The 21,658-nt window shown below is 43.1% G+C and overlaps 2 protein-coding genes and 1 long non-coding RNA gene across 8 annotated transcripts in view; 1 reads left to right on the plus strand and 2 right to left on the minus strand.

The window, feature by feature from the left end:
* Nucleotides 1–8,280, plus strand: part of LOC107156152 — a 27,766-nt gene extending 19,486 nt beyond the window's left edge. Inside the window, exon 3 of the long non-coding RNA XR_001505319.2 lies at nucleotides 8,190–8,280. This is a non-coding gene — a long non-coding RNA (uncharacterized LOC107156152). The remainder of the gene's footprint in view (nucleotides 1–8,189) is intronic.
* Nucleotides 1–21,658, minus strand: part of LOC107152440 (retinoic acid early transcript 1E-like) — a 228,261-nt gene that overhangs the window by 102,937 nt on the left and 103,666 nt on the right. The gene's annotated exons all lie outside the window — the stretch shown is intronic.
* The window catches only part of LOC107152429 (UL16-binding protein 1-like), a 75,278-nt gene that overhangs the window by 47,240 nt on the left and 6,380 nt on the right, over nucleotides 1–21,658 (minus strand). For 2 of the 6 annotated variants that reach the window (XM_048799755.1, XM_048799766.1), the window contains exon 2: nucleotides 19,970–20,233. In XM_048799755.1, the coding sequence (XP_048655712.1) occupies nucleotides 19,970–20,233 (264 nt within the window). Of the gene's footprint in view, nucleotides 1–16,829; nucleotides 18,080–18,126; nucleotides 18,924–19,480; nucleotides 19,745–19,969; nucleotides 20,234–20,480; nucleotides 21,004–21,658 lie in introns of those variants that run through there. The other 4 variants (XM_015497955.2, XM_048799752.1, XM_048799737.1 and 1 more) reach the window with 4 other exon arrangements.

A 21,658-nucleotide genomic window follows, 5' to 3' on the forward strand; every position in this document is an offset into this window, starting at 1 on the left:
ATATATATATATATATATATATATATATATATATATATATATATATATATTTTTTTTTTACATGGATACAATCAATATCCCTAAATCCACAATCAACTTTTTAACGTCCCTGGACCATCCTTACTTATCTCTGGCCATGTCATTTTCAGCCAGTTTCCATTTTAGTATATCTCCCATATCTATCAGCGCAGTTTTTTTGCTCTTCCCAGGTGACTGTGGCACTCACTTTGTCTCCCAGGTCACTCAAAGGTTTTACCTTCCATGTCACAGTCATGGGAGAGAAAATTCTTCTGATCTACTTAGGCTAGAACTGTACACTATTGCTGTCCAGGTGCTGGCTTAGAATTGACAGTGAAGTCATAGCAAAGGGAGTGAGTGCCTGTGAGGGAAAAGGGCGAGTAAGGGTTGGGCTGGTGAGAAAGGACCCTTTAGACACCCCCTCCCCATCCCTCTGAAGGGCTGAGCTGGCAGAGCAAGAATGGCCCTTCTCATGTTGTCTGCTCCACCTGTTTAAGGTGAGCATGCTCTCCTTGTTTGAGGAGGAGGGGGACACTACCTGGCAAGCAACCTCGTGTTCCAGGACATGGCCCACTTCCCCTCTGCCCATTGAAAATTGCCTACATCCAGTAGCACAGGACCTTGCAAGGACAGTGCCAGGATTGGTGTGAGGAAAAGGTTGTTTTGCAAACCATTTAGTCTAAGGTCCCTCCTCCCCCAACAAACTAACAAACAAGTAACACCAGCAACAGTGATGAAGAACATTGAATTTATGAGGGTCCCTGCTTTTGGCAGGCCCTGGACTTCAATATCTTCTTGCTTTGCCCCAGGAAGCTATCCAAACCTATGTGAGTCACTAAAGGAGGGCCCCTTTTGTGATCAAAAGACTGCTGATATCAAGCTATCAAGTAAGGCTAGGAAACCACCATAATCAGAATCTCACTACAATAGCCACAGCTCTATTGCTGGCTCTGGAATCACACTGTGGCTGTAAGCATCTGTACCCTCAGAATGGATGCCACAGGCCCTGCTGTCAACCCTTCCAAGCCAGTGACCACAGTCCAGGACCCTGTTAATGGTACAGCAAAGAAATCACATATCTTCATAACCAGTATGGCAGCAGGAACAACAGATGCCTGGCCTCTGCTCCAGTTCTGCCCCTGGATTGAGAGAATCTAAAGCACCTCCAGGAGGTTGCAAAGGAGTCTGGGAAATGTATTATTTAGCTCTATTAGGTACTGTGGAAAGAATGGATGTCATGCTACTGTTTCCCCTGTCCACCCTACAGTTGAAATGCCATTTAGTTATGGTTTGAAAACCTGCAAAAATAATATTATATCTTTTTCTTTTTAAATACTTGTTTTTTAGTTGTAGTTGAACACAATACCTTTGATTAATTAACCAATTTTTTTTTGTGATGATGAGGATCAAACACAGGTCCTCACTAGGTGAGCCTCTACCACTGAGCCACAACCCCAGCCAATACTATTATATCTTGCTTATTGATTTATTTTTGTTTATTTACTATTTTTAGTATGTTGGGGATTGAACCCAGGGTCTTGTACATTCTAGGCAAGAGCTCTACCACTGAGCCACATCCCCACCCCGCTTATTGATTTATGAGAGCCACAAAAGTACAGTTTATACATATACCTTTACCTGTGTATCTACATAAACAATTACCATAAAGGTAGTAGGATTCGTAGTGATTTCAAAAATGGGTTTCAGATTTATCCCAGTGTTGTGGCTTTTCAAATACACTTATTTATTTTTTCTACAAACAGAGAAATTTAGAATAGGTTTTGAGAACACTATTCTCTCTAGGAAAAGGAGAGCTGTGTCTATGTTTAATGCTTATTTTCAAAGCAAATAGAAGCCCATATATGTTCAGCTACATTCAGTTTATGTCTTAAACTAATACACCTTGAAGGTCCTCCCAGACTAGCACATTGTACAGATACTTTTCTTTTTAGCTCTGCATGACAAGCTATGGAATGACTGTCAGATTTATATGCAGCCAGCTGTCTGTTGATCAAGATAAAGATGGTCTCCCATTAGTTACTTTAACAAAAAGAAAATGTTGCAATAACCATATGTATATAAACCTGTATACAATTTCCTAGAATAAGTTGCTGTGCATATTGATCCAATTTAAAAGTGCATGATTTCATCGAGGGCAATGTTTTGTAAAAACTTGTAATTGTTAAGACCCGGCGTTGGAAAAGGAAGTGAGACAGTTACTATGGTAGGAGTGCAAACTGGTACAATTTTTCTCAACAAGACTGTGACAGTGTTCATCCTAAGCATAAAATAACAAAATATCCAATGGAGAATACATTTCCATGTGTTGAAATTGAGTTAAGACTCCCTGGAAGGATAACAAATAATCCCACAAAACTTTTTATCTTAAGTGTGTGGCTAAAACTAGAGAGTGCAGGCTTGTATGGGGGAGACAATTTATGCAGTCTATAGACTGTATTTTAATTGTTTGATTGTGAAATGTGATTATATATATATGTATATATATACACACACACACATACATATATGTGTGTGTATGTATGTATATATATATATTTGGGGTGTTGGGTAGCATGGACTGAATCTGTGGTGCTTAACCATTGAGCCACATCTGCAGCCCTTTTCATATTTTATTTAGAGACGGGTCTCACTAACTTGCTTATTTAGGGCCTCACTAAACTGCTGAGGCTGGCTTTGAATTTACAGTCTTGCCTCAGCCTCCAGAACTGCTGGGATTACAGGCATGTGCCACTGAACCTGGCTGGCTCTCTTTTAGTTTTAGCTGGCTGAGGCTTTAATTTTTACTATTTTAAAAAATGGACAGATAATATTGTGTGCATTTGTCATGTACACTATAATGCTGGAAGCGTGTATATTTAAACCAGTCTTTCCAGTTAACTTTGTCCTGTGGGGTTTTCCAAAAGGCATTTTGTTCAAAGTCGTATCAGACTATCTGTTGGACCACTAGGTGCCGCTGTATACCCAGGATTGCCACAGCCGCCCTGCACAAGTCAAAATTTTACAGTGTTCCCTGGGCCAGAGCATAGGGCATCTCTCTCCTCCTTCTTTGTTTATAGTTGCTACAGTTGATCAAGTTCTGCAAGCGCTCCCAATATTTTTTGTGGGGCTAGATGGGGGCCTGCCTCTTGTGAAGGGATCCAGAATGGTGGTTAAACTGATGGCCACCTCTACCTTACATTTTCCACTATAGGAACCCTTGTGTGTAGGGGTATGGGCTGTGTGTGGTTTCATTCCAGCTGGGGGAGGGAGAGCACGGGAAAAGCAGACGGTCTCTCTTACCGTTTCAACCCTGCTTTTCTGGATTCAAACATTTGTCTCTGGTCACTCTCAAGTTTTTGAGACAACCAGGGTAGTGTTCTTGTCTGTGACTGTTTGCTGGGTCATTTGTATAGGAGGGCAGGATGAAGCTGAAGCGCTCCTACTTGGCTGTCTTCCTGATGTTTTCCACACTAACTATCTTTGAGTTGTTAATGTACATGTAAGTTGTTTTGTTGTTTATATATTCTTACTGTTTAATGGTGTGTGATCAGTATGAATCAATTTTACAGTCAGAAATTACAATAATTGGTTATAAACCATCCCTTCAGGGTCTGGTCCTTTCCATTTTTTTCTGATCACCATCTCTTGCTTCAGACTGGGTGTCACTCTTGTATTGCCACTCATGTTTGACAGCTTCAAGCACTGAATGCTTTTACTTATTTACTTTGGATAAGAATAATGGTTTTCAGCCAAGAGGAGTGAATCTTGGAGTTAGAGGAAGAGAATAGACCTGGTAAGAGGAAAATAGGAGTGCTGGGTCAGGGGGAAGAGCCAGGATAATGAGAGTCCTCACTGTTCTTAGTGAGTTCCCATTTTCTGTGCAAATAAGTTCCATTCCTGGGCTATGATGAACATGCACACAATAAGACAGACCACTGTTGAAATTGTGTTATTTGTGTGGGTAATGGAAATGTGTTCACCAAATGGAAATGGGCACTACTAGCCAAACCAAATTCTGTGAAGTTTCTTAGTCTGATCATGACTGTCATTTTGGCCAGATAGTTCTTAGCCATGGGCAGTTGCCTGTGCTATGTAGATTGGTTGGAGCTGCAAACCTGGTTCACTGGATGAATAACATCCTCTACCAGCTGTAATAGTCAAATTTGCCTTCAGACAGTGACAAATGTTCCACAATGGACAAAATCATCTATAATTGAGAAGTGCTGGTTTAGAGGAGAGATCTAGAGGGACTAACCAAGTCTTCTTGAAATGAGACCCAGAAAAAATTCTTTTTTTTTTTTGCAAAGATTTGTGAATCAAGACCAATTGAGAGTACTCCAAGAGAAAAGAGGAGTTCTCCTCAGGCTCCTGAATAGGCATCCTGGGTTAGGTGTACAGGGGCAATAATATTTATCTATTCAGGTGATCTCATGTGCGGTGTACTAATCTTATGAAAAATATTGGGAAATATCATTACATGGTTTTACTTTTTATTTTATTTTTATGTAATGCTTAGGATAAAATACAGGGCTTTGCACATGCTAGGCAAACGCTTTGCCACCAAGATACAGCCCCAGTCCATGGTTTTACTTTTTTTTTTTGGTACCAGAGATTGAATTCAGGGGCACTTAGCCACTGAGACAAATCTCCAGCCCTTATTTTTTTAATATGATTTTTTAGTTATATATGGACATAATACCTTTATTTTATTTACTTTTTATGTGGTGCTAAGTATCAAACCCAGTGCCTACAACATGCTAGGCAAGTGCTCTACCTCTGTTTTCACTTTTTATTAAAAACATTTTTTTTTTTTTGACACTGGGAACTGAACCCATGGGCACTTTACTACTGAGCTACACTGCCAGTCCTATAAAAAAATCATTTATTTCTTTTTGAGACAGGGTCATGCTAACTTCCTTAGGGCCTCACTATGTTGCTGAGGCTGGTCTTGAACTTGTGATCCTCCTACCTCACCCTCCCAAATCACTGAGCTTACAGGTGTGCACAACTATGCTTGCCTTACTGACAGTTTTAGGGAAGACTGAGAAGTATGCATTGGGAAGGGGTATTTGTGTGGTGAATTACTCACTGGCTGTGCCAAAAGAATGCAGAATAATGATTTGGAGAGCAGTGGTGTCAGCCTACGTCCAGTCATGAGACTCAAACCACAGAGGAATGGCAATGTTTAATATGAGGAAGTAGAGGCAATCAATGTTTAAGAAGAGGAATTATTAACACTAACAGTGATAATCTGTTGGGGGGAAAAGAGCTCTAAAGATTCATAGGTGGAGTGTCTGGGGAGCAGCCCTTATCTCTAATGCTGAGGCAGAGCGCTTAAGGAAGGAATAAGTCTAGAAAAGTTCCTGCCCCCTCCAGGGATTGAGATCCATTCCTCCTTGGAGAGAATATGCCTTGTCCTTCTGGAAGATCACTAAGGTGCCACATCTACTGAACTCACTGGGGCAACTCTCTTCAGCACCCAGGAAACCCCACCCCAGGAGATAGATCAGGGAGAATCCTGAACAAAGTCTAAAAGCAGAAGAAGGCAATGTCTGTCAGTGGCTTTCTGAGAATGGCACATTTTCTTTTGGTTTTCCTCAGCCTGTGGGGCAATGTCAGATGGCAGAGAGCCGAATTTTGTTGTGGGGTGGATTATTCATGCTGAGAGTATAACAAGGGTCAAGGGTCATTGTGGGGAGCCAGTCCAAATGCAGGCATCTTTAAGTCCTGATGCACCATGGGGATGTGACAGATCACTGTAGTGTGGTGCAGCAATGCCATGTCTCCTGAGTTGGGCTTTTCCCTCACTGGGATAACAAGCCCTAGCCCTAGGAGTAGGCTGCACCCAGAAGGGTTGAGCCACACCACCTGTTCCTTTGTAATCCTACCCCTTTGTCCCTTTTGGGATAGAATGTTCCATGGAACCTCCCCTTGTGTGTTCCCTACATAAGAATGAAGAATTCCTGTGGCTCTCTGTCTTTCCAAGGACACTTAAGGTCACAGAGCTGTCTCCCGGATTATTGAAAATGTAGTTCTGTGTGGTTGTGTGCTTTCTTTGTCATTTTCTTGAATTATTGGAGTAGTCAGATTTTGGTGAACCCAGCATTAGGTTGGTGATAGGTCATTACTATAGTGCACTGATCTGTGCTTATACTATTCTGGCTGTCCTGGTGTTAATAACTCAACCTGCAGAACAACAGATGGTAAAGTACCATTAGCGTTCCCCTTTTGAAGAGGAGGAAACAAGGATGTGATAAGCTTAAATAACTTGGCAGTGGTGGACTCTGGGATATGAACCTATGTGGTTGAACTCCTCAGCCTGAGCTCTGAAATGCATGGTGTACTGAAAATACTCCCCATTATCCCCCACCGCCCATCACTTCCAGATCCTGCAGCTTTGACCTCAGCCATTGGGTTTGACACCCACACTACATTCACTAGAGCCTCAGCCCAGGGAATTCTGGACTGGGATGGAATTGCTGATGCCACTCTGTAAGTGCCTGGAACTGACATTATATAAGCTTTGTCTCTGTGTAAAGGGTTGGGTATGGAGGGGGGAGAATACCCTTTCTACAGGGTGGTGTAAAGTCAAGGGCTGAGGTGAGGGGTAGGTAGGTAAGGGGAGGAGGTAGAGACACTGGCTGACAAGCCAATGAGATTCCTGTATGTGCTCAATGGCCTTTATATCCTTGGCTGCCAGGACAAGCTCTGTGTCATTAGCAAACAGCCTCTTGCCACTCAAAACATATGGAGGTGTTTCTTTTTCTTCAAGCCAAAGAAAGATGAGTGAGATGAATGGAGTGGAGGGAAGAAATGGAAAAGCCCCACAGAGAAACCTGAGACTGGGGGGTTCTTGTCAGGACACTGGGATCATTCAAAGGAGCATTTGGAGGAAGAACAGCTGGGCCTTGTGAAGCTGGAGAGTTGTCTTGGAGCTCCACTCTCCCTTCTCTCTGGACTCCTGCCCCCTCTCTTGTGTCATAAACTCTGTAGGGCTGCTGTTTTTCTCCATTTCTGCTGCTAATTTCTCTGCTCCGTCATGTGGCTGGCCTTTCATCATCAAGCATGTCCCTAAAGGTAACTCTGTCCCTTTGCACCAGGCTTCTCTTTGAACTTTGTCTTGTCCACATTCCAAAACCCTAGGAAGTAATGCATCTCATTGGGTCCACTCTGGTCATAGGTTTAACTGTTGTCACCTTAGTAGTGGCTGGGGGGTCACCTGAAACCCTATCAAAGTGAGCTCAAAGTAGTGGGGAGAGAGGCTCCTGGAAAGAGCCACAGACATGGTGAAGTCCCTGGAGTAATGACCACATGGCTGGGACACTGGAAGAGATTCAGCTTCAGCTGGTGTCCAAGCTTTTCTCATCTGGAATTTTGTTTCAGAAGGAGTCATGGATTAGAGTCCTGTAGACTCTGAGTAGTGTTCCTCAACTGATTTTTTTTTCAGAGTAGAAATTAGAAGTTTATTAAAGGACAGCAGAAAAGACTTCTCCCGGAGGAAGAAGGGGACCCAAGAGGTGGAATCCGTGGAAGGGATGTCCTCAACTGATTTTTGACCTTGGGATAGCCCATCCTTTATCTCTAGGTCTTAGTCTTTTCACCTGAAAAATAGGAAGACTGGTATAGAAATAAAATCCTGCTGAGATGATGACGGTGATGGTGAAGATGATAAACAATTACTGAGCATTTGCTGTAAGCAAGGCATATGTCTCAGCACTTCACACACATTAAATTAGGTAACTCACAGTATTTATCACCAAGGTGACCTCCATTGCTAAGGTTTTACACATTGTTTTGTCCCATATACCTCTCTAACCTACCCAGCAATATCAAATAAAACCCAAATGGTCCTTCCTTCCAGGTGAGAATCCTGATCATTTTATTCTCAAAGGGAAGCTCTCCTACCTGTTGATTAGAACTATGATTCTCAGTTTTAAAAACACAGTAGATTTTATTTTCCAAATTTTATGGAAGATGGAAAAAGAATGGAATGTGAAGGTTAGAAATTTGTTATCCTTGAACAGGAGACATGACCAATGCACTTCTCTCCTCACACCCACATTAGCAAGGCTGGGAGAGTGTGTGGGGTTGGAGAGTCTTGCCCTCTGCCAGTCAGGCCTCAGGGCTCAGGACCAGCTGAGCAGAGCCCTTCCTCTCCCCTCCTCCTGCAGCTTCTCCTTGTCCTGCTCCTGCTTCTCCAGCACCAGGGACCAGTCTTCCTCCTTCACCAGCTGGACACTGCAGCAGGTGAGAGCTAGGACGGCCAGCATGTTTCTGGGGAGCAGAAAGGTGCTCAGGGACCAGCTCTGTGAGTCAGGTCTGGCTCACAGTGTGGACAGGACACATTCTGCTGCTGACAGCCTTACAAATCCAGTCCTTCATGCACAGCCACAGGATTTTCAGTGAAGATCTAGAGTAGGGGGTGCACTGGGAAGGCTGGAGCAATGCAGGTGGTCAGGGTGGCAGTGATGAGAGTCAGAAGATGAATTCCTACACCCTGTCTAAAACCAGGTGGCTATAGGTTAGGCCAGTAGGGGGAAGTCATTGTCACCATAATGGGATGAGGGGTTGGGGATAAAGTCAGCTCTCCCCTGTCCAAACTCCCAAATCCTGGGGACATGTTTAGCTCCATCTTTCCCCAAGGAGACTATCCTTCCCAGGTTTGGGTGAGGTCTTATCACCAGGGTTCAATCTGTCAAATATATATTTCATATTTTTATACACATATACATATATTAATATAATTAAAATTTGTTTAGAGGTTATAAAATTGGATAAAAATAAAAGATTAAAGCCCCCTCTCCACACTCAATTCATACCCCAGAAGTAGCTACTACATCATTTCCATACAAGTGAGAGTAAACTGCACCCAATGGCCTGAGAATGATAGCAGGTGTGGCACTGGGCTGTCCTCCCTGCTGCTCTCATCTCCTCTGTGCAGAAGCACAGGCACAAGTCCCCTTCTCCACAACTCCTCTTGCACAGTCACGGACGCAGGCGGCAGGGGTTAGTGCCCATGTAGAAGTCCTCAGCTAAGAGCAGGCTCCCTCTGCAGTCCACGTCACTCAAAATTATGCATGTCCTTATTTCCACAATTTGAATAGAGTAGTGAGTTGGGGCCCAGTATGTTCCCTAACTTTGTTTTCTAACGTGTTCAATTTCTAGTCTCCTCTACTCTCTGTTTTAGACCCGAAATAAATGGGTGCAATGCCATGAGAGGGTTCCACTCCTGTGCACTTGTGTGGTGAAGGTGGTGAAGGTGTTGGTGGTTGTAATGGAATCCTGATGGATGTCTGAGCACATGGCAGGGATCTTTTCTAAAGGCAGAGCAGTGGTTTCTGCCTCTAAATGTGACATAGTGAAGGTGGAGTCCCCTGTGTTTCTCCTTTTCTAGCAAAGCAATAAACTTTTTTCCTGTTTCTTAAATCATGTTCTTATTATTGGATTGGCATTGGGGACAAGGACTGAGATTTCAGTAACAAATCTGGCTCCCCAGATGGGGAGAACAGCCCCCGCTCTAGCTTCCTTGGGCAGGCCTGGCTCTTCAAAGAACCCCACTTCCATGCTGAGGATGCAAGGTTGCTGGCGAACTTGCTGAGAACCAATTGCAGGAGAGATAGGAGTCAAGTGCGTTTGCCTCAAATCAAACCAGAGGAGCTCTTCTGTGAGTATAGGAGGAGACTGAGGGACCATCCCAGAAGCTGCTGAAGCTCCTTTTGTTTCAGGGAACTCCCACCTTCTCTCCCTGAACCTGAATGGTACAGGTTGCTCCATCTTGGTCCACTTCAAGAAAAAGGAAACAGAACTAAGTGAAGTTGCAACACCCAGATTGTTTGGTAAGTCCCCAGTGGGCAGGCCGAGACCCTTTATTACAGATATTGGGTTCCTCTTCATGGGAACTACTGGTCCCTTTTGGTGTGGACCTCTGTGTAACTACTGGTATAGAAGTCACCATTAAGTGGGACTCTGGAACCTCGGGATATTTACTCCCTTCTGATCCGTTCTAGGTTCTGATCTGCTTGTTGGCTGTGAGCTTGGGAATTCCCTCTGGTCATCTGTTTTTTGTTTTTTGTATCTGTTACTGCTCCTCTTAAGACATGGCCATATTGAACATATGATGCAAAGGAAAGACTACCGACTCCAATTTTAAACCAAATTAAAGCAAGTTTACATTGTGTACACAAGAGAGCTGATCAGCAACCACCTCATCCAAATGCAGGGCCAGAGAACAGTGTCTGGTCTAAGAGCAGGAAGGTTTTTATAACACAAAAATTTACAAAGGTGGGTATCTTGGGAGCTTACAGTTGACAGGGTTCTGGCAAGCATAATACAAGGGCAGATAGCAGGTTAATGATCTACATGGCTTAACATGTCAAGGTAGGGAGTAAACTCAGATTCCAACATCAAAGTTAATGAGGAGCAGCTGAGATTTCAGGGAGGGTTGTTATCTGGTCAGGGAGAACCAGGCATGGGTAAGTTCAAAGCATGGGCAGGAGTTCCAAGCAAGTTTAAAACATCAAAGTATGATCAGGCCAAATGGAAATCTTAGGACTTTACAGTAAAACAGAAATGATGTTTTGATGACTTTGTGATGAGATGGCTCTCAATCTTAAGATGGAATTAAGCTGGGTTCATCAGCCAATATAGGTATCTCTAGGGAAACATATTGAAGAAATTTGTACATGCACATCTGTCTGTTTTAAAGGTTCCTGTCTGTCATCCTTGGTTTTGGTGGTCCTATCTTCATTTTTTTTTTTTTTTGTATTTGTCATTGGCCCTTTAAGACATGGGCCATGAAGCATTGATCTTACTAGTAGTCTTTGGAGCCTAGAGAGCTTGGCTGAATGTGCCATGCATTGGTATAAACCTGTCTAAGAGAAAGACAGTTGACTTTAACACAATCTTACCTTTGAATGGTTTTTCTGGATTATTATACAATTCATAAGTTGAAGTAGGCCTGTCAGGGGTAAAGTATGTGAAAGATCCTGTATGGACGGGCACTTATGAAGTTGCAAGATCAGGGTTCTCAACCATCAGGAACTAAGCGGAAGGTGCCAAAGGCATTGCTGCTGGTGTGCAAGGATAGCAAGACACCAGAGGAAAGGGTCAAAAAGATTTCAATCACTGTTCCTCATCTCGGCCCCTGTCAGCTACAGGTCATCTCACTGTGGGTCAAGGACACCAGCCCTAAACTTGGGGGAAAAAATCACAAAAAACTGCCTGGGCTGTAGAACAATAGCCAGAACTGGCCTCTGTCCTGCCTTTCTGCCCCTTTTGTTCTGGTGTGGGGGGATGGAGGTTGCTGGCTACAAAGGATGTGATAGTAGGTCCCAGCACTATCAGTTTATGTCCAGGGGACAGGAAGAGTCTCCACTGTTAAGATCTGACAGGGCAACCCATTTGGCAAGGGGATATTCATCACTGGGACAAGTGGTTCTTGCTACAACACTATCCCATAAACTAAAAGCCTGGGGAGTCTGGCAGGACAAATAACTGCACCCAGAAAAGAAAAAGACAGAAACTAAGGACAACCTGTGTTTCATAGGCAGCCTCTGCAAAGGGATCTTCAAGAACTCCTAAAGAGAAAAATGGAAAGGGCTTCTTGCATTGCATATCAGTCTGCCTAGTATAAGAAAAGGCCCAAAAGGAGCCTCTGGGTACAAGTGACAGTGGGGAACTCACTTAAAGTTGATGGCATTGTGACAGTGTTCATGGAGACAGATCAGACTCAAAAATTCCTTGAAAGCAACATGGGAGAATAAAGATTAAAATACAGTTTTTGTATATGCTGGGTTGTCCAACCCTCTCCTGGGATGAAATTTGTTGTGTAAATTAAATGCACAGAAAACATTCATAAGGATTGTTTTGGAATATGAATTTTAAAAAGATTTTAAAACTAGAAAAGATAAAAGAACATTACAGGTATAGAAATATATTTTAGTATGGAAAATTAGAGGGTAAGAGAAATGTTTCTGAATGAGAAAGTATTTTGTCTGGTAAAGCAATATTCTTGTGCTAATGTCCCAGATTAAAGATGACAAAATTAAGGATGTAAAGTTGTGAATGTCTAAGTAAGTTGCAGAAAGTCTGGGGAAGGCAAATCTCAAAATTTTTTTGTGTGATTAAATTGGCTATAATTTATCTATCAAGATAATTTTCTTCTATTTCTTGGGCTTTATTACTTGTGGAAACTAAGTCTTAAAGTAATTAGGGTTTGTATCTGTTTGAAAGACTGAAATGATTACTTTGTAACTGGTTAAACAACTGTTACTTAAACCTACCAATATAGATGACACCCTAAGTATGTGACTAGGTATAATATATGCATCTGAGAACTATAGCTATCTAAGCTTTGTCTAAGTGTTATGTTAAAATTTATAAAATGAGGGGCTGGGGTTGTGGCTTAGCCGTAGAGCACTCACCTAGCACATGTGAGGCCTTGAGTTTGATCCTAAGCACCACATAAAAATAAATAAATAAATAAATAAATAAAGGTATTATGTCTAAATACAACTGAAAAATAAATATTTTTTTAAAAGTTTATAAAATGAAAGTGTATGTAAGTTTACCATCAAGATAACCACTAACTGCTCTCTCTTTTTTTTTAAAGAGAGAGTGAGAAAGAGAGAGAGAGAGAATTTTTTAATATTTATTTTTTAATTTTTGGCGGGCACAGCATCTTTGTATGTAGTGCTGAGGATTGAACCCAGGCCGCACGCATGCCAGACGAGCGCAATACCGCTTGAGCCACATCCCCAGCCCCAAACTGCTCTCTTTTATACATTGTATCTGACATTGAAGGGCCATGCTCTCAATTGAAGACCTGTCTTATATATTTGTTTTGAGTAAGACAATTTCTTATCATTAACTCTGTTTCCTAAATGTATAAGAGATTTAAGCCTACTGACTTTGTTAATCCATGCAGACCTGTGATTACTGTTACCATACACTCTGGATTCTAAATTGCACTTTAAACGTTAAACTTAGTTGAATGCAAAGCTTTGCCAAGTTGATGTTCTCCAAACTAAAATTATGTGTAGCAAAATCTCTGTTTTATATAAAAATAACAAATTTGGTTGGTACTGATTCATATCATTTGTCATTTTACAGCTGAATCAAGTAATCTGTTGTGAATAAGTTATATATACAATTTGGTGTTAATCTTCCCACTGGAATTGGAATTTAAATGCATTTTGGAAGCTAATAATGAGAGCCTGATCTGTTTAAAGGTGAAATTGTAAAACATGGAAGCATTTTGCCACTTTTTCCACAAAAAGAAAGTTAAAAGCTCTCTTAGCCTTTGTTTGAATCATGTTTCAGATGTAATGTTGTATTGTGGCATTTGTCAGGACCTCCACCTTACCCGAGATCAAACTCTGCCTCCCACCTTACTACATGTTAGAATGGCTCCCACATAGGCTAGACTTGAGCTCATTTAGGGTTGTGATAGGTGGGGTTGTCTGGAGGTTGATGATAGCTTCAGTCCGGTAGGTGCTGGACTGGTTGGCTGGGCAAGTTGGTAACAAGGTACCCTCACACCCTCTTCCAACCTTCTGACCTGATGTAGCCAGCCCCATCTGTCCCCACGTCCTGCCCACACCCGCCCAGTTGATTGAAATCAGTTGCTCTTAGTGGAATGGCTGGATGCAGAATAAAAGCTAAGAAAGAGAAACCAGTGATAAAACCACAGGACAGAGAAAGTAATTTTGAAAAGCAGGGGCGGGATGTGCTAGCCGATCTTAGGGATCAATCTTCCACACTAACATTAACAACATGGAGCCTGCACTTGCTTCATTTATATCACGGAACATCAAAGGTTTTCCATGGAATCTTCTTTGCTAAATAAGGTAGGAATGGGCTGTCCAGTTCCCAACAGGTTATGCCCAACTCTAGAGCTATGAAAGGGATCTCCCTAGTAGAGCAGAGATAGAGGTCATGGGTTTGGGCAATCTAAAACAGGGGGTGGGGGGAGTCTGTATAGTTCCCAAGGAAAAACCTAAATCTCCATGGCTCGACAACCAGTGAAGACCCTCAGGTAATTTGCAGTTGGCTCCCTGCACCAACACATATCAGGACTAACGGAGCCCAGGAGCCCAGCTGTCTCTAGCATCTCTAACATATGCTTCCCCCAGGCAAAATGCCCCCAGTCTGAATGTTCACAGGATTGCCTGGCCATGAACAACCCATGAAGACCCACTCACTATCTGCCAGATAAGGATGTAAGATACCCCAGGCTCAGCTATGTTGCAGTCCCAGGATCTCAATGCCATTCCACCTTGCAGAGAGACATGAGGCATGTGCTCAAAGGAGTGACCCTGCAAAGAAGCAGCAAGATGGTGGCCACCAGAACTCCCAGCAGGAGGACCAGAGGGCAGCCAAAACCTAGGCACCCTGACACTGGACCTCAGGCCCTGGCTGGTGTTCTCAGGCAGAACTGGCTGCACTGAGATGGTGGTTGCAGCAAACCTGCAAGCACCCTGGCCCACAAGGCCCTGGCCACTGTCCCAAGACGGAGAGGGCTGTGTGCAACCAACCCTGCAGGCAACTTGGCAATGGACCTCTGGGTGACAGTGGCGGCAGTGGCACCCTGAGAGTCCCCACTGCTTCTTACCACTGTCACCACTACTGTGCAACACAATTTCCAAGGGAAACTCTGGAATCCTTGAAGGGCTCTGCCATTACTCTAATCCTGAGACCAGACCTCAGAGAGGGAACTGCAGTCCCTGAATTGGGACACCAAAAGGCAATGGGAGTCATTTGATGACACTCAAGCTGCAGAGCAAAGGGGGCTACTGTAATGGGCAGGAGAGTCAAAACAGCAAACAGAATAGTCTGCAGACTCCTGCAGCCCGAGGATGTGAGTTCATGGTGTTCCTGGAAGTGAAAGATATGAGAGGTTTACTAAATCCTCACTGGATCTGAGTAAACAGAAGAGTTTAAGACCAAGGGGGGAGGTCTAACTGGAATAATAAAAACAGCTGTATTACCTCAATCAATTCCAAGACCTAAGCCAGATTAGAAACCCAGAATGATCTGAATGAAGAGGAGGTGTGTTGCAATGAGTAAAAACTTGGAACACAAGTGCAAAATTATACTTTTAATGTTAGTCCCAACATTATGTAATAGAGACGTAAGGCCTATTACCTTGGTAACCACAAACTAGGAAAAATGAAATAACCAGAACTCTTTCTGGCTACACTACCACACTACAATATGCAACTATATATCTAAATGCTATATGAACACATTCAAAAGCCCAGAAATAATGCCAAGATTGTTGTGAAGTTGCATGAGCACATTGTTAACTGTACAGGTTATTATCAAGTTACATATCAAAAGATTAATTCAATTTGTGCTCTGACCAACAAATATGATAGCTATGTTAATCCTTTTCCTATTCACCACTTGGTACAGGTATATTTAAGTGGTTGTCAATTTGATGGTTGTAATTAATGGCCCATTGTGCTTTTAATCTGTGCTCCTGGTTATTTCAGATTGTAGAATCTTGGGGCAGGATTATATGCTGTTAATTGCTCATAGCATATGCCCATATGTCAGAAGAAGTAACTTTGGTAGAAATTCTTCTTATACTTTGGATATTAATCCTATCCTTGAATAAATAAAACAACATTTCAAGTAAAGAGTGTTCTGCAGTGCAATGTATTTCTTATTTTTGTTTGAATGTAAGGGTTTTTTTATTATTTATACTGAGGGAAAAATAAAATAAATAGAATTGTTTTAAACTTTCTTTCCACTATGCACACCCATACCCACATGCATACAACTTACTTCTAATTAAAGGTGAGGTCAGGTTGAGGAATAACAGCAACACCAAGAAAAAAAAACACTATTAAGGGTGAAGAGCACTGGGGAAAAAACAGAAAAATATTTTATTCCTTAAGCACAAGATGATTTGTTTTTCAGCCAGCAAAATGTTTGAGATTGCCATCTAGACTACCTGTTAGTTTAAGAGTAATCCTTAAATTCTACTTACAAAAACAAATTTGGTAAAATCACGGGTTTTAGTTACTCTACAATATGAAGGAAGCACAAAATATCAGTCACTCTCCATTAATTTTTATTGTTCAGGGTTCTCCAGGGAAAAAGAACCAAGAGACTTATTGTAAAAATTGGCTTATTGGTTATGGAGCCAAGAGAGTCCAGTGTTTGTCTGAGGCTGGAGAATCAGGAAATCAAAGGTATAATTCAGTTTGAACTAAGGACCTGGGGCTGAGGGTTGATGGTGTAAGGCCAGACTGAGTCATGAGCCTGAGAAACAATGATGGCCTGTCATATCCCAGACCAGGGAAGATGGACATCTCAGATCAAACAGAGGAATTTGTCCTTCTTCTAACCTTTTGTTTTGTTGGGGCCCTGAAAAGATTGGATGATGCCTACTCACACAAGGGATAAAAACTTCTTTGCAGAGCCTACTTACTGATTTAAAAGTAAATCTTTGCAAGAATCACCCTCAGAGAAAGACCCTGAAATGTTGCTATGGGTTTTTTTTTTTTTTTTTTGTACTGGGGATTGAACTCAGGGGTGCTCAACCACTGAGCCACATCCCCAGCCCTATTTTGTGTTTTATTTAGAGAGGGTCTCACTGAGTTGCTAATTGTCTCACCATTGCGGAGGCTGGCTTTGAACTTGCGATCCTCCAGTCCCAGCCTCCTGAGCAGGTGAAATTACAGGCATACACCACTGCACCCAGCCCAGAAACAATGTTTTACTAGCTATCAGGGTAAACCTCAGGCAGTGGGTTGACACATAAAATCAAACACCACCTTGATTATATAAGAATTCCAAACTCATTTAAATTTGTTGACATAATATGTTTATTTAACTAAAACAAAACATACAAAGAATTCCTGAAGTTATAAATGATGTCTGTCATTGTATTTTATAGACAATATTGCACCATCAATGTTGTATTGTCTTTTCATCACTGTGGAAAAACATTTTTTTAAAGAGAGAGAGAGAGAGAATCTTAACATTTATTTTTTAGTTTTCAGTGGTCACAACATCTTTGTTTGTGTGTGGTGCTGAGGATCGAACCCGGGCTGCACGCATGCCAGGCGAGAGCACTACCGCTTGAGCCACATCCCCAGCACGAACTGTGGAAAAACATTTGAAGACAGTAAACTAAAGAAAGAAAAATTGATTTCTGGCTCAGTGTTTCAGAAGTTTTAGTCCAAGTTTGGTTGACTATATTGCTTTTGGCTCTGAGGTAAGGCAGAATATCACAGCAGCAGGAGCTTTGGAGAAGAGATGGTTTAATTTATTGTAGCAATAAAAAAAATAATTTACAGTTTAAATAGAGGAAAAGGGGGAGGGAGATGTGGGAGGCAGGAAGGTGCCTGGGACATAAAGAACCTTTCAAAACACGACTCAACAACTCTACTCCTAAAGTTTTCCTCACCTCTCAATAGCACCGTAGTCAACACATGGATCTTTGTGGAACATTCCAGATCCAAACTATAATAAACATCAGCTCAAGGTACAGAGAAGTAGTTGATAACACAACCAAGATTAAAACTCTTTGTTGAGGTTTCTTGTTCTAGCAGTCAGAGGCTCAGTCTATGATTACTGAGGTTGGCACAGGAAATGGTTAAGAAAAAGTGCAGGATTGGACTGTCACAAAACAGAACAAAGAGCTCAAAGTTGAAATTGAAGTTAATGGATCTTCATGGGGGTCATCAGATCTTGGGGTGGTAGGGGCCAATGGGTGGCAAAGGAAAGATGCGGGTGGCTGCTATGATGGATGGGAGAGTAAAAGCAGCAATTAGAACAGTCCACCTCTTGTAGAAGTAGGGTATGGGCTCATGGTGTACCTACAAGTGACATACAGATACACCTTTTAAATCCTCACTAGATCTGAAAAAGCAGAGGAGCTCTAGGCTGAGTGACTAAGTCTGACTGACATGCTGGAGGCCTCTGGATTTGCAGTTCAGTCTTTGTTTGCTCTAAGGAGGAAGAGCAGGAAGTAGATTGGCAGAAGATCAGTAAGGATTGTCATCTCACTGAATCACATTTCCAGAAGCTTCTTGGGAGCATCTTTAACCTTCAGAAAAGAAACACGTTATTTCAACTCTCTGAAGAAATCCTACTTCAGTTCTCCTGCATGACCCCTCATCAGTCACTCCCCAATTCATAGCCATGCTCACCTTGGGTCATGTTTCCCTCCTCTCTGACCCAAGGGTCCTGCAGCCTCTACCACCCTCCTCCCTTCTTTCTCACAGGCCAGAGTCAGCCCCAGCCCTGCTGTAGGCCTTGGTGTCTCAGGACTGAAGCTGCAATGACTGGATCTGCTCCCTGACTGGGAGCCTGCTCCTCCTCCAGATAGGAGGGGCCATAGGACCTGGGGGTGGGGAGAGTCCTGAACAAAGAAAGGAGCCTGGAACCTGGTTCCTGGGCCTTGGTTGCAGATGACATCTTTCTTCCCCCTTCCCCCTCAACCTCTCCTCACCTGGGAGCAGCACAGCTCTAAAAGTGACTGGCCCTGCCTACTCCCTCCACTCTGGTTAAGTCAGCTGGAGCATCAGACTCCAGCAGCTGCTCAGCCCCTCTAGTCTCTGCCCTGACAGGGAGAATTTCTCAGAACTCAGGGCTGAGCAAGGCCAAGCTATTGCTACCAGTGAGAGGAGGGAGGCCTGATTCTTCCGTCTCATCTCAGAATGAGAAGGACCAGTCAGAGTGCAGACTGGGACCTTGGGAGTTCACTTTCCTGTCCTCATTGCTCACACAGCTGCCCCATGTCTCTCTGTCCATTCTGCCCACAGCACCTGTCAGGAAGATCTGGAGGCCTAGGTGGATGAAGCAGGTGAGGATCCAGAGCAGGGCCAAGGGAACAAGTGTGCTGGCTGCGGACTCCTGGAAGACTCTGTCTATGATGGCACTTGAAGGTCCTGACGTGGAAACACAAGAGCGTTAGCCCTTGTTCAGAGCAAAATCTGTGGAGATGCCTGCTCAGCTCCTGCTGCCCCACGTCACTCAGGCAGGCACATAGTTCCTAGACCTCTGTGATATGGCAGCTATTGTGACAGGTCATGAGGAGGAGGGAGACAGGAGAAGGGCCATGTCCTTAAGGAACTCATATAGATAAAGGGAGAAGCCTGGGTGACATACAACTCATCCTTCCTGGTGGCAGAATATGAGGTGACCCATGAGAATGATGGTGGAGAAGGGTCTCAGGAACTGTCATGTGAAGTGATTGATAAGAATTTCCAAAAAGAGACGAGCAAATGCCAGACCAAAGCATGTGCATTTAGGAAGAGGCATTAGGAGGTGAGAAGGAAAAAGATGGGAAGACTATACCTTTGATTGTTAACCTAGGTCTCTCTCTCTCTCTCTCTCTCTCTCTCTCTCTCACACACACACACACACACACACACACACACACACGCACACGCAGCAGCATCTCAAGTGAAGGCAGCTCCCACTTCCTCCCCCGCCTGCCAGTTACCTGTTGGCTCCAGCTCTGGCTTCCATTGCACCAAGAACTTCTGAAGCCAGGTTCTACAGTCACCTATTGAGGACCTGTGTAAGAATTCTGTCACCTCCTTGTCATTTTCCCACATTTCTTTCATCCAGTTGGACCCAGAATGCATCTCTCTCCACCTTCTGTTGTCTGAGTCAAAGTGGAGCCACATCCGTCCATTGAAGCCAAACTGCCAGGAGCTGTTGGATTTATGCTGACAACACATCCTGCCCTCCAGGGTGTGCAGACCTGCCCCCATCAGAGAGAAATCAGCCTCTTTTCTTAACAAATCTTTTGTCCCACACAATACCACCTTCCCCGGTTTCCTAATCTGGCTGTGTTCTGTCTGCCAGTCCAGCCCTGTCTGGGCTTTATGGAGGGACCAACATCTAATTTTTTAAAAAAACATGCACACAATCAATTTCCCTCAACCCAATATCAGCTCTCTCATGTCCCTGGACCATCCTTACTTACCCCTGCCCATGCCATTTTCTGCTTTAATGTCAGCCAGTTGCTGTTTTAGCGTATCCCCCATTTCTCTCAGCATGGTGTTTTGCTCTTCCCAGGTGATTGTGGTGCTCACTTTCCCTCCCAGGGCACTCAAGGATTTGACCTTGTCCAGGCCACAGTCATAGGAGAGAAAATTCTTCTGGTCCACCTGGCCTTGGACTGTACACCATTGCTGTCCAGTTGCTGCCTTAGGATTGATGGTGAAGTCATAGCAGAGAGAGTGAGTGCCTGTAAGGGAAAAGGGCGAATAAGGGTTGGGCTGGTGAGAAAGGATCCTTTAGGCACCCTCTCCCCATCCCTCTGAAGGGCTGAGCTGGCAGAGCAAGAATGACCCTTCCCAAGCTCTCTGCTCTACCTGTTTCAGGTGGGCATGTTCCCCTTCTTTGAGGAGGAGGGGACAGCAACCTCATGTCCCAGGACATGGCCCACTTCCCCTCTGCCCTTTGAACAATGCCTACACCCAGCAGCACATCACCTTGCAATGGCGGTGCCAGGTCTGCTGTGAGGGGAAGGCCTGCCTGGCAGAGGATGATCAGAAGCAGGAGAAGGGAGTGCACATGCTGGGTCATGGTGGGGCAGTGAGGATGGGATCACAGCTGCATGACAGAGAGTTCATAATTATGGTTCATAGCTTTTAGCTTGAGTGTTAGGAGATGGCACTAGTGCCTCAGGGAATTGCGTTCTTTTAGGTTGGAAAGTGATATCCTACCCTGAGTAAAATGGGAAATCTGTAACTTCAAAGAAAAGTAGTAGAGGAAGAAAACAAAAGTATACACTTTGAGGATCATAAAAGGGTATATGCCATGTTGCATGTCATACAATAGCCAGAAAAATGCCTAGTCCACTGTGCTTTATAAGAAAGCCTGGCAGATTCTTGTTTATCAAGTGTATTTGAAAGTGTCTGGTACCTGAGTCAGACATGGTGGTGCACACCCATAATCCCAGTGGCTTAGGAGGCTAAGTCAGGAGAATTGCAAGATTAAAGCCAGCCTCAGTAACTGTGAGGAACTAAGCAACTCAGTGAGACCCTGTCTCTAAATAAAATTCAAAATAGAGCTGGGTATGTGGCTCAGTGGTCGAGTGCCCCTGAATTCAATCCCTGGTACCCAATAAAAAAGAAAATATCTGGTACGCTAATCCAGAACCAAAATTAGTAGAAAGGAAGAAATAATAAGATCAGAGCAGAGCATAAATAAATGAATTAGACATGAAAAGTCAGCACAAACAATTAATGAAATAAGGAGCTGCTTCTTCCAAGAACTAAACAGAAGTGATAAACCCTTATCTGGACTAAGTAGGCAAAGGAGAGAGAAGACTCAAATTCAGACAAGAAAAGGGAGACATTGACTCCATAGAAATACAAAGGGTCATTTGAGATTATTAGGAACAAAGATATTCATGTTTGTTATTATTTGCAAAAATTTGGAACCTAGAATAAATAAACAAATTCCAGATCACTTACACATATATACCTTACCCAAGTTGAATCATGAAGAAATAAAAAAAAAACTGAGCAGACCAATAAGACATAACAAGATTGAATCAGTAGTAATAGCCTTCCAGCAAAGAAAATCCCAATACAAGAGAGTTTATTGCTAAGTTCTGCCAAATATTTAAAGAAGAACAGTTTCTAGTTTTCCTTAATTTATTCCC

The sequence above is a fragment of the Marmota marmota genome, unplaced genomic scaffold, assembly GCF_001458135.2.
Source record: "Marmota marmota marmota unplaced genomic scaffold, marMar, whole genome shotgun sequence".
NCBI lineage: Eukaryota > Metazoa > Chordata > Mammalia > Rodentia > Sciuridae > Marmota > Marmota marmota.